Source organism: Centroberyx gerrardi, chromosome 19 (genome assembly GCF_048128805.1).
Source record: "Centroberyx gerrardi isolate f3 chromosome 19, fCenGer3.hap1.cur.20231027, whole genome shotgun sequence".
Taxonomy (NCBI): domain Eukaryota; kingdom Metazoa; phylum Chordata; class Actinopteri; order Beryciformes; family Berycidae; genus Centroberyx; species Centroberyx gerrardi.
Window position 1 is genome coordinate 4,817,164 of NC_136015.1, and position 13,661 is coordinate 4,830,824.

At 40.4% G+C, this 13,661-nt stretch overlaps 1 protein-coding gene across 3 annotated transcripts in view; it reads right to left on the minus strand.

Annotated features, from left to right (window-relative positions):
* Positions 1-13,661, minus strand: part of thrb (thyroid hormone receptor beta) — an 84,740-nt gene that overhangs the window by 20,967 nt on the left and 50,112 nt on the right. For 2 of the 3 annotated variants that reach the window (XM_071907538.2, XM_071907540.2), the window contains exons 3-4: positions 4,208-4,276; positions 3,400-3,450 (exon numbers count right to left, since the gene is read on the minus strand). In XM_071907538.2, the coding sequence (XP_071763639.1) occupies positions 3,400-3,450; positions 4,208-4,214 (58 nt within the window). In that variant the 5' untranslated portion in view covers positions 4,215-4,276. The remainder of the gene's footprint in view (positions 1-3,399; positions 3,451-4,207; positions 4,277-13,661) is intronic. The other variant, XM_078290345.1, reaches the window with a different exon arrangement.

The following is a 13,661-nucleotide window of genomic DNA, read 5'->3' on the forward strand; positions in this document are numbered from 1 at the left end:
TCAGAAAGGATTCAGCTGGTCAGGGTCGAGTGACGTCAGTTCAAGTTCAGTTCAAGGCCCGTCAGTGAAGAGTGGCAAGAGAAATATTCTTATTCTTATTCTAAATCCAAACCATAACTCATCATCATGTCAATACCAACAGAGAAAGATAGGACAAATAATATCCAATAATATCCAAGCATTTGGTATGCATTGAGGGAAAAAAAATCTTTGATATTTTAATGATATTTAATTGTTGGTCACCGTAAGGATTTAAACCTAGGCTTTATATTAGGTGCAGCTCACGGTTAAAACATTTGATTTTTTTCTTAGCTGTGGAATAATTCTTCTACTGACATACTGTAGATTTTTGTCTAAATTATTGACTCCATGTCCAGGAACTACTGAAGCAAAGGAGCTTAAACATTTTCTCCTATTACCACGCTGTTTTACACTGACAATTCATCAGTGCTGCTTTTTTTTCTCCTCACTGAACTCATTAAGAAATAAAATTTGGAGACAAACCACTACTGAGATGAAGATGTAACACATGAATCACTGTGGCAGTCGTATTGTAGTATTGAACTCCTATGCTTGTCTGTAAGGTTTCTTGAGACGAACCTTTACAGGATATTGTCATATTTTTTGTTGTACATTTTCTAATGGAAAGTCAAATTTAAGGACTTTTCAAGACCTGTTAAACACTACCTGGAAATAAATTGAAGACCACTTTAAAAACAAAAAAAGAAACAAAGCTGTCAAAATCAGCCTGTTTCTGATCAAATATAGCTAATGAAAGTTGTGAAACTATAAATGGGCAGAATAAGAGAAAGGACACCAGGAAATGAAACGGTAAGGGACATGCAGTCCAACTGTGTTTAGTAAAGCAGACAGGATGCATATTGTGCTATTAACCCTGTTCTGGATTAATCTAAGAGTGGATACAGCATAAAGAAAAAAATAAGACCTCTAATAACTGCATTTAAGACATTTGCTGCTTTTTAAGACTATTTACAAGACTATTTCTAAGACCCAATGATACCCTGTAAATAAGAAAAAAAAAATCTTGTATTTGTATACAGTGTAAGTTTTTTTTTTTTGTCACAAACAAATCTGATCGTGCAAAAAAAGGCCACCGAAGGGCCAAAGCGAAGATAGGAAAAACCTTTGAGCGCTCGTTCAAGTTCAGCATGACAGATCAGTATTCTCCAAAGAGGGTTAGCGGTGATGACGCATTATGAGTCATCCACAGTTTTGTCTGATTACAGATTTAAGCTCATCAAGACATCTGTGACACAATGCACCCAAAACCTCTATGTGGGCAATTACTGCTTCTGGATTCAAAGAGGCCTAACTGCCTGATTACCAATCAAGACTTCTTTAAAGTTGTAATCCGGGACATTTTCATCTAAACAAATGTCTGTTTCGCAACTCTCCATCTGATGTAACACAATAGTGATTCAACCTACAGCCAGTTCATGCAAGGACTAGAAATGATTCAAGCCTATTCACAAACAGTCAGGCCTCTATGAGAAACTCATATCACTTTATTGACTGAGGTGTCCCTGAATGCACCGCAGAGTCTAAAACAACTGTGAAGCATGATGAAAACTTGGTATGAGAGACTCAGACTGTGTGTCTGCATTTTATTTATTGTTTGATATTTCCCTTGCTGTCCAATAGTCATGAAAAGTTGTGCTATCCTTATCATATTTTCATGCTATATCATAAGATGCATGCTTCTCTATTCGTGGCAATAAAGCTCTGCTTGAATTCTAAGGGATCCATTGGTGGGTGAGAGTGACAAAAACAGAGATAGGGAAATAAAGAGATTTGTGTTGGGAAGCAGAACACACAAAAAGCTCTGTGGCATTCTTACAGACCGCTGACTGATTGGTTAATTAACTGACTGATTGAGAGAGAGGCATCAAATCAATCAGAAATATAATGATAGTGCAGTAGTTACAGGCTAATTATACAATTAAATATAATCTGCTTTGCTTGATCAGTCTCACTAACAGCTTCACATGCCTCTGACTGCTGTAGTTGTAGATTCCCACGCACGCCACTCCCTTCACTAATATTTAATTATGTCTTTTAAAACTGACAGTGAACACCTCATCTGGCTTGTTCCTCATCCACCAGTATCCTGACAATCCATTTTTTATAAAGATGTTACTATTCCAACTGCCTGCTGCCTCTTTGATTTTGTGCGCTTCCTGGTTGGATCTGCGCACTACAGTAGATTTCTTTTTACGTAGTTTGTATATGTAGATGGGAAAAAGCATTAAATTTACACTTTGTTCCTTTGGTTTGGATGATCAGATCTTCAGTGCATCTTGGCTGTATTTTTACGTCTGGATTTGATGTGTTTTGCTCTATGTGAATACAATCCGATTACCCAGGACGCATCTTGATGTCAGGTGTAAAGGAGATCTCAGTTTACATTCCCTTGAAAAATGTTTTCAATTGTTTTCCATTGTTTAGTTTTTGTTTTAGTTTAATATTCCTTTACATTTATGGTCACATAATGTTGATCATCACACAAAAGTACAAATTTTTCCACTAAATCACAAGGAAAAGTAGAGCACGGTGAATTACATTATGTTGTCCCTTGCATTATTTCTTTACCAGGTTGTTTGCAATTATGGGATTCACAGACACTGATGTTTTCTATAGTTTCACTTACTGTTAAGTCGGATAAGGACATCTGCTAAACAGCTGAATTGCAACGCTGTTTGTCACTGTACTTAAAATCTAACATCACTAAGTCCTTAAGACCATTGGGCCGGGCACACAATGCTCACCGCAAAGTAGAACCTCAGCCACAGGATCTGAGTCAACCAAATGGGTGGAGAATTGTTTAGGAAAGTACCCAAGAGATTACCTAACATTACCTAAAACATGTGGCTTCATTTTGCATTTATTTGTGCGTTTATTTGCAAGGTCTTTGGGTCAAACACCAAATCGTAGCTTACTCTTAAAAATAAAATGAAAATGAAAGAGAACAGTCTCTATCTTAAACTATTCCAGCATAAGTTCACAAAAAAAGCTATAAGATATTTGAGCTAGACTAAAGAAAACATATTTCCCCAGGAGGTTTGGGTAACTATGATTTGTCTTTATGAAGGAAAAAGCCCCAAAAAACATGAAAAAGGAGAGAAAATGAACCAGTGGATTTCATCACATTCTCCCGAGACTGCAGATCACCCAAATTACCTTATCTAAGCACAATGAATCATTTCAGTTCATGTTTCCCAACATGTAAAGCAAAAAATCTGAATGAGGTTCAAATGTGAAACAGCTGCTCGTCTCGCACTGAAAAGCCCTGCATGTCTTTTCAGCGCCCCCAGAGTTCACCCAGACCCTGAGATAGAGAGGAGGAGGAAAGGCAGTGTTGAGTGGGAGGATAAATATTACCATTTTGAATGGCCTCATCTTTCCAGCGGGGGGAGCATTTGTCTGCTGGCTCTAAAATAGACGGAGAGGCACTTTTAAAAAATATAGATATATGTAGCTATTCTCTCGGTGAAACAGGCGAGAGAGGCACACTGACACCAACATTCAGAACACAGTCTCATAAAACAGCAGCTTATTGTGAAGTCCTAGGAATGACAGGATCAGAAATATCACTTGGTGTCACAGCGTGTTGTGTGCTGGTGTGGCGTTCACTGTCTTGCGCTTGAGTGAGGTGATCTGGTTCGAGCATTCAAGTGTCTGTGTTCACTATATTGACGCAATAGATCAAGGGCATATGTGCCGGGGTCGCCGAGGTCGCCAGCTCGCCTCCTGCGCTATCTCTGCTGAGTCAACATGGGCTGTGTGTTCAACGTATGGGACGACCTGCCTGTAGAAAGTCATACAAGTATGTCTGGTATATGGTGATGATGACGGTTACGCCTCTTCTAAAGCGGCTTCTTATGTGTGCAAGTGAGCTTAACTTCTTAGGACTTTCCTGTCCTGTTTCATTTACATATGTTTTTTTGCATAATTATTCTTCATTTAAAGGCAGTAATGTATCCCAGAGTTTCCCTACTATTGAGTTTGTGTGTGTGTGGTGTGTGTGTGTGTGTGTGTGTGGGGGGGGGGGTCCCTGCCTTAAGGAGCTGCTAACACTAAAAGAATTTCATTATCCTGGATTTTAATGGAGAGTTTTAGTGTCCCATGATGGTCTAAATGCTATTTCAGAGGCTTTTCCACCAGTGTGTGTGTGTGTTTGTATTCTTACCTGACATACTGGTGGGGTTCAAGGCCAAGACTTCATCCTCAGAGCCTCCACAGACATCTGAATACCTGCCTACACAGACAGACAGCCAAGAAAAAGAAGAATCAATAAGTGCATATACAATAACGACAATAACACTCCACTACAAGTCTTGGAATGACATATTTTATGCTTTGAGCTTGTCCAACCCTGCTGTGCCGTTTTAAAAAATCACCTAAAATCACATGAATAGAGATATTGTACTACTAATTGGATAGAATCAACTTCCCCAGCTTGATAAAATTGTCTTTGAACCGCCTGCGTTTTATCCCTTTGTTTGCATCTCAGGGGACGTTCAAGGATGCAATTATCACCGTTTCTTTGTCTATCAAAGGGGATTTTGCACACACACATAGTGTGTGTGCAGGTGTGATGGTTCTCATTCAATTTTTTTCCCCTGTGCAGAGTGACATCTAGTGGCCAATCCTCCACTTCCATTACATTTCATAGACGGAGACAAAAGTGTGATGTTGTTTTTTGAAATGCCACATCTAATGTGTTCAACACTGCAGCTTAAGAAGATTTTTCCACAAAGTCTTCCTTCCTATATGACACCTATTTGAAGTTTTTTTTATTGAACTATTTTTCTTTATCGCCTACATAACACAGTCGCAAAAGAACAAATACAAGTCAAGCCAAAAAAAGAGCTTAAGTACAAAGTGTTGCTTCTGTGCACGCGCGTGTGTGTGGGTGTGTGTGTCTAGACTACAGTATATCTCATATCAGCTCTCCACATGACCTTTAAACTTCACTCTGTCTTGCCCTGATTATCTGTTCAATCAAAACGTGAACATGCACTGTTATACCAGTGACATTTTTTATTATATCAGAAAAATTGCTTCCTGTAAAAATGTGCATCATGGTTGACAAACCGAACCCGAACACACTGGCAGTAAATATGACAAGTTCCCACAGTGACCTTGATATTAAATTCCTTGCCTTTTCCGTGACTTTCCATGACTAAGTCGGCGCACTTCCATGCCATAAAATTTTATAGACTGTTTTATTACATATTTGACTGACTATTCTATTCTTTTCTGGGTTGTTTTTCAGCTCAGAAAAGATATAAAGGGGCAAACACTCTGCTTTCCACTACAGTTGGGGTTGCTGTGTAGAAAAACAGCTGAAAAACAACCAGCTGATGCAACGAATGTGTGAGACAAGCTGCAAAATACATTCTGCTATAGTCTTGTAATGTGTAAAATCCCTCGATATTCCCCCGACTTCCCCCAGAGAATTCATCAAATTCCCTTCCTTCATGTCTGGAATACGCCTCTGCAAATTCCACGATATTCCAGAGATTCCCTGACCGGTGGGAACCGTGTCATCATTCATTCAGGAAGCGTTGCCTCGTGTGCATCCTATTCCGGCGCCGTCACCGCCTCAGCCGACGCTCCAGAGAGACAATCCAGGAGGGAAAAAAAGTGAAAGAAAAAAAACCGGCAGCAGGGCATCTGAGGCCACGACAGCAGAAACGCATTGAGCCGTTTCCACCACAGGGTGGCGCGCACACAGCCGACATCCACTGCCTCCGCCTGACTCACTCTTACTACATATGACACAGCAGCATCTTTTGCCTCTCTGGAGAGTCACATTGGCAGTGTAGTGTGGAGTCTGGCACTGTAAACGGCCTCGGCGAGCTGAGAAATCAAGCAAGATGCATTGAAGACTCTTTAAGACCTTTTTAATGCCAGTTACAGTGACATAAGACCAAGTTCACAAGTGAAAAAAACATGAAAACTGTCAGACTCAGATTCTAAAAGTCTGTGTGACTGGGCTGATTTCTCACCGGAACATTTTTAACACCTTCAACATCCATTTAAAAGCATTTAAGCCCATTTAAGGCCTTGAGTAGAGATAATTTAAGACACTTGAACAGTTTCAGGAGCTGCAGAAACCCCATAATAATGAGAAAACTCTCTAATTAATCAACCGACTTCCAACCATTCACTAGGATTTCCGTTTCGTTAATCAGCCTACATGTTGTTTAAAAAAATAATCATTGTCAGCAAGGTCAATAAAAAAAAAAGGTAATGCAAAGTATTACAGCCTTCATAATTCCCTTCCACCGGAGAACAGCTGGCTTGAAAAGCATGACGGGAAACTCGGCTTTGGTTTTGCTGCGTTTTCCCCCCCTAGAGAGCATTTAATATCCAGACAACAGCTGGGGGAAGGCCCAAATCCCGGTTCATCCATACAACAGGTTTCCAAGGCTCTAATGAGGACAGGGACAAAAAAAAGAAACGCTTGAAGACGCTCTGGTTGAGAAAGAACGAGTCAACGTCCAAAGCGCGGCGCCGTACAGTAAGGAAAAAGCCAGCGAAATAGCGAAAAACAGCAGGCAGTAAAGTAAATCCATAGACAGAAAAGCTCAGTGATTGCGGGCCACAGTGAACGCCGAGATAACAAGACACAGCAGATACTGAGCAAACTAGAACTCTTCATGGGAACATCTTTATCAGTAACCTGCTATCAGGGTTTCTTTATCAAAGGCAGGGATTGAGCCTGTAAGCCTGAACAGGAGTCCAACCTTCACTAGATAGCAGACCTGAGAAACAGATTTTTTTTTAATTTGTATCCTCTCCCAAAAAAATGTTTCCCCTGGTGGTGTGTCCTTGTTTTGTCCTTGGTGTATGTTGTTTTGCCATGAAATGTATTTAATAAATGGCGAATAGACGAAGGCCGGCGTTACACGTTTTTTTTTTTTTTTAAGCAACTCTTTTGTACGCAACTGAGTTTCATCGGAGCTGCACTGTGTATACCCCCCCTGCAATTAACTGAAAAGTTGAAACTGAACTTATTGCAACTAGGTTCGTGCAACAGCCAATCAAAACGCTGATGACATGTCACGTGACTTTCAGTTGGGCCGGTACTACTACAGCCAGTTGATAGAGTAACTATGAAAAACAATGGACGGCATACAGCTTGTGACATACAACCAAGAAAAATACATTAGTCATCCAGTATTTTGAAGGTTTGTGGATTCACTTTACATTAAAATATTGTCATATTCCAGGTAGTTTAAGTATTTCCCGTACAGAAAATTAACTTGCAGTGAACATTAGCTGCCATTGTGGTTAGTGTGTTAGTGGTTAAGCTAACCACTAACTGTGGACTTTAGCTTACGTTATGTTAATATTACGCCACAGCGAAAAGATTTAACATGCTGAATCACTTATTTTTAAACTTGATGTCACCACAAATCTATGTCAATAATAATGGAAAACATGACTTTCAACCTGTGCAACAGTAAAGTTGCATGAACCTCATCCAACTCGCAACTCACCAACACAACCAAGTTGTGTGAATAGTTTCACTGTGTAACGCCGGCCTAATGTATAGCCACTGGACGCTTGTGGTTTAAGGTAATAAGGATGCTATCACACCTCCTGTTTGTTTTCTTTGGTCTGAACCAAAAAGTTGACTTTGTTGAATTTTTGTATTTGGTTGGTTCAGGTTCACATTGTCCAATAACAAGTGAACCAGAGTTTTGGTAACCTGTCATTCTGTTGAACGTCCATCTCCTTCTACCCATAAACCCTTGCGTTTTGGGGATTGTTTCCTGTAGTTGGTTCAGATTACGTCCTCACTCCTAATGAACCGCACCGCAGTTCTCTTGTTAAAGGACTGAGACTCGCATTTTCAGGCGTCTCAGTGTCGTTATTTGGTGGCACCAAAGTTCAAATGGCATTGTTCTCACTTGGCCACTGAACTAAAGGAGGAAACGCGCCATCGCTGCAAACGTGCTTGGTGTGAACGCACCCCTAAGATTGCAAACAAGTGTGATTCATTGAGACAACTAGGCAGGTTACTTTCGGTAGACTGCTTTCATTCTTTGTAATCCCGTCAAATGCTTTTAAAACGTTTTACCGTTTGAAATGCCGGCGAAATTATCCACAACCACTCAAACAATTTTGTTCTTTACTTCCCTGGTGTGAAACCGAGGGTGAAGACAACACCACCAGTGGAAAGGCATTTTTGAGGGGAAACAAAATTTGGCACCACACCGGGCAGAAGCCACTCCCATAGGTGCTTAGAGGGAGGCATTTCAGGTCACCCAATTCCATCAGACAGGAGGTCTTGTCCACAGATGGCACTTTGTTTTGGAAGAAAAAAAAAAAAAAAGTCACACGACTGAGTGCTTTGGTGGATCTCTAATTGCCATTTCTGCACATTAGTGTCCCAAATAAACAATAGTGACAATAATGGACTTCTACCGCAGGCGTAAATTAGCTAGAGAGGCAGAGAGTGGAGCTGCTCGAGTCCACCCTTTCCCTTTTCATCAGGCTCTGGGCTTTTCTTCTTCCTTGTTTGCTCTGTCTCACTTTTTTTATACTTTGGAACTGAGAAACTAGGCTGAACTCTTTGTGTGGCCTTGGCTGGACAGCTAGATAACACGACTATATGAATCCCGACACTGTGCTGTCTTCCCAGTCTTTGCACTCTGACCTGCCCGCTGATTATTTCTTTAGGCTCCGATAAAAGAGCTTGGTGCCAACTTCTACTTCAAAAACAACTGATTTGAGGATCTTGTCTGGTCAGTGAAAACTTGGAAAGATTATTTGTTAAGTGTCAGCGCCCTATGTAAATGTGTTTTGACTATGACTGTGCAGTTATGTCTGGCATTAATAGACAGTGAGGTGACAGCACAAGCAAAGACCGCAACCTAGTCTTTTATACCTTAATCTCTTTATAATCCCTATGACAGCAGTACAATGTCAATAGTTCCGGATAAGATCATATAAATGTAGGCTACAATATGTTTTTAAATAAATACACTTGATACAGATTTAGCCCTTGCATCAGGGCTTGGTGTAATGCCAGGCAAGGTGGCGGCAGTATCCAACATTTAGTCGGGTTTAACGCAGAGCAAGGTGAGCCAAGGTTATCATACAGCCAAAACCTCATTTATTCTCTATTCAACCAGACTGGAGTGGAATTTATCAAACACACAGAAAACCTCCAGGGTTTTCTCCCCGACTCTGAGAACAGGGCAGTGCAGCTCCAGGCGTGGACTTATGTGTGTCTCACATTTTCTCAGCTTGTATATTATGCACATATTGATTTCCATCCGAAGACCTTCCTGGAAAAGCCAGAGGGCCAAATGAAGTCGACAAAGAATGCACATATTTCTTTGATGAGAAAGCAGTGAGCCATGATATTGAACAAGGTAAACTGCAGCCTGGCACTTACTCTGTTATTGTGCAAGCTATGTGTTACGGTGTGTATGTTGCGGTGTGTGTGTGTGTGTGTGTGTGTGTGCGTCTGCATATATGTGCATGTGCTAACATGTTGCAGCCTTCATGCCTGGCCTCCCTACCACCAGCACCACAACCACACACTGCTGCCTCTGTTTATACTCGCAGCTGGATCACATTAGTAGTACTGTTGCTATTATTATCAACCCAGTTAGGTACTTTAAACAGCTACATCTACAGGCAGTGTCCGAAATTAACTTTTTGGCTCACAAGCCAAGGGCTGGTAAACTAAAAAAAAAGTACCTGCCATTTTTTTCCGGCCAAAATAATTACTGTACATTTTCCACCCTACTAATTTTCAGTGCTATTTGGCGGCCTCACACCTATGGGAATGAAGTTTCAACTAACATCAGGCTAGTTACCAATCCAGACAGCAGAGAAACAAGTTGAGATGCTACTGGTTTGTGCAGAGCAGGCAGCCAATCAGGAGCCTGTTTGATACAGAGCCATTGTTTTGCTTTGATTTGATTGGCTCATGGTCAGAGTGAGTGTACAGTGGCCAGCAGGGACAAAGTTTGAGAACAGGCAAAGACCAAAGACTGTGTATAGCTGAGACATTCAAATGTTAGAGGCCAGTACAATGGTGACCCTTACTGATTTATACACCAAAGACAAAGAATTTTGTTAGCTTAGCAGTTAACTCTCATTAGGATCAAATTAAGGCTGGATGAGGAAAAGGAAGGATTTGTTAAGCTTGGGTTTAGGTTTAGGTGATTGGTAGAGAAGGAGTTTGGTGTGCATGCTAACGCTTTAGCATACAGTATGTCAAGTAATCCTAGGCGTCTAGCATGATCCAAAATATGAAGATAAACCTTTTAGTAATCCAAAATTGGTATTGGTTTGTTATTCTATGGCTTTTAGAATCATAACCTCTGAAAACAAAATCTCAATCTTCGTCATTAGTGAAGTTCATTACGAATCAACAGCACAAAAAACTTTAGCTGTCTGGCTAACTTAGTTCACTTCCTGTGTAAACAAAACAAGCTAGGCTCGAAGTCTCGCGGGAAGAGGAAAGTTCATTCTAATTTATTTATCAATCCCCAAACAAGCCTGTCTGGTTTAGAGAGGTGTCATTAAAATTAACTAACCATCCAGCCCTAGAGCTGCTGCAAGATCTCATTTTCTCACTTTTAGAATAAAGCTAGTCACCTATGATTACTTATCATACTGTATGATTTTGGGATCAATCCTCTAGGTGACCAATGGGCTAAACTCCCAAAAAGTTGGTGAAGTCTTAACACTAACTCTAACCCTTTTTGATTTATAGACCAAAAGTTATATTCTCAACCACATCCAACCTCCCTGTTCCTTTCACATCCTTCATGCCTCGCAACTGTAAACACTCAAAATCAGATTCACTCATGGTTTTTCAGTGTGTTACGGGTTTGTTGGAGGCCGCGCAGCATTCTGAAGGCTGTGGGCGGGTACTTCCTCCTCTACACCGGGATGCATAATTTCTCGACCACAACAAATACCACATCCTGCACGACGAGAGACAGAAGAACACTATGTACTGTGCATTACTGTAGCGCTAAACGAACATGACTGTCCGATTAAGAAATGTGAACTCACCAGCACGCTCTAATGAAACTGATTACCTCGCTTACTATTGACACCACAGGAAAAGCATTATGCAGCTGTGCATGCTAAACAACTATGGCAGCTTATATCACAGATATATGGAAATATATATACAGATATACAGGACATTGATGTTATGGACCTGCAACACTTCTTTAACCAATCAGATTGCTTGCTACCTAGAAGTACACATTGCACAAATCCCTACCGGATACATACTGTACAGGCTTGAACTTACTTTGAACTGTCTGACAGATTGGCCTTTTTCTTAGGAAGGCCAACCGATATGGTGGAGGTTCCTCCTTATTTTCCTCAACAGCGTCAGCGGTGTCTGTATGTAAAACCTCCAGTGAAACCTGTGTGTGCAGATTGGCTAGAGCGTGTTGTGGTGTACTTGTGAATGTCCGCTACGGAGGTACTTCTGGAGGAGTGATCATTGGTGGGTGATGGGTGTGCTCAGGGTGTCCAATTAATGCAATCATTATTATCATTTCTTGTTCATTTTCCATACTTTTTTAAATCTAATTCTTATTTTTATTTGAGGTACTTTACATCAGTGTCTCTGCGTTTTATTGTATGTAAAGCACTTTGTAAACATTGTTTTTAGAAAAGTGCTATGCAAATAAAGATATTAAAGTTATTATTAAGGAGTTGCTAACCCACCTCCCATGATGGTTTAAGTGCTGTTTCAGAGGCTTTTACACCCTGACAAGAATACAATTATGAGGTAAACACTGAATCCTCATTTTTTTGTTGTTGATTTTTCCCACATGAGAATAGTCTCATTTAAAACACTGGGCCTGGCTGACCTCTAAGCAGACCGAGCCGTTAAAATAGCGAGCTTACAGTATGTAAAGGACAGGCAGTCAGGGTTAAGAATCATTTCACCATCACTTCTCTAAATGACAGCAGAGCCAAGAGGACCACTAAGTTTATATGGGTGCAAGCAGGACGCAATAACCACAGGCGGACAGTAGCTGCACAAGTACAATAAAAAAAACGTTTGAAATAAAGTATAGTTTTTCCCCCTGTTGGTACACTCAGTGAAATTGGGCTAAGCAGAAAACAGGAAATGGCACGTTAACAGGGTACATACTGTACTTTCCCTCGTTTCTAGGTTCCAAAAAGGTTTTTAAAGTATTAGTGAAACAAATCTTAGCATCTACAGGCATAAAGAGAGTCAGTTGTGCCTCACAAGCACCAAGATATAGTAGTTTGTCCACATTAGACCAGGCCTGACCCAAGACACCATGCCATCTTTGCATTAAACTTAAGTGGACGTTCTTTACCGCAACAAATTATAAAACTCAACTCTATGTCTATAATGAGACATCAGAGCAAACACCTTTAATACACTCTTGGCTAAGGAAACTACTCTATTCAATTAAGCCTCTTGTATTTTCTTTCAAGTGTCTGGCAATCTCTGTTACCATGTAAAAACTTTTGCCAGTAAGAATTGGGGTAATGAATCTTTGAGAGGAGAAGCACAACAATACAATGAGCAATTAAAATGGAGAGGAAGCGGAAGACATAAAAGAAGTCCACATTCTTCCAGTATAAAAGAAAGTTGATGAAAAACACATATGCTATGTATCAACACCCTCAGTGAAGTTTGAAACCAGAAGCAGATTTTTCAGCATCTAAAAATGATCCCAATTAGAAAATGTATAAGAATGACTCATAGGTTTCACTCTCAGCACTGCCATCTCCCCACATACAGTGCAGACAGTTCTAGATTTCAATACTAACAATACTAACATGTAAAGTCCTGCTTTAGACCACATGGCGCAGAGCACAACACCACATAACACAAACCTACAGCTATAAAAAGCACTACTGTACACTGTTAGGAAAACAACGCTAAAGGGCATTAGGGCCTGATCTTCAAGTCTGAATGTCAGTCCTCCTAGAATTCTTTAGTCATAATCTCATTGTGCGCAATGTCTGCATGCATCATGAATCAAAAGTGCGAACCGGCAGTAAACAATAGTCATAGCCTTGACCGATATGCATCTGATTTGAGCTGGCATTTTGATAAGAGCCAAGCTTCATCTGCGGAACATTATGCCTGCAGCTCTCTAATACTTAATTTACGAAGCTGAATCACACCATGCAATTTGATATGGGCACATCATCATGGCAACTCGGATCACATAAAGGACAGCAGATGGTGTTTTCATTAAAGAATTCAAGCTGATATAAGAATCAACCGAATGACTTTGTTTGGGAGTCTCTAGTGCACTTATCATATTACATTAAGTTCTCTAGCCCCCGGGAAAAAACACACTGCCATATCCAAAAAGCTCACTTACACACGGGGGCTGTCCTGTGTATTTTGGAAATGCTTCAGTGTTACTGTTCCACTGTGCAAAATCAAGCACATCATCTGAGATATCGCATTGGAGACTGAGAGCTAAGCAGGTTCAAATAATGCAATAAGAGTCATTAGTATGCTAACCAATAATCCATGCACTTCTCTAATGACTGGTGGTGGGTGCAACAGGCACAATAGGATATCAATAGTATGGATTAGAAAAGCAAAATGTATGGAAAAAAAGTGTGATACAAACACTGGCTTA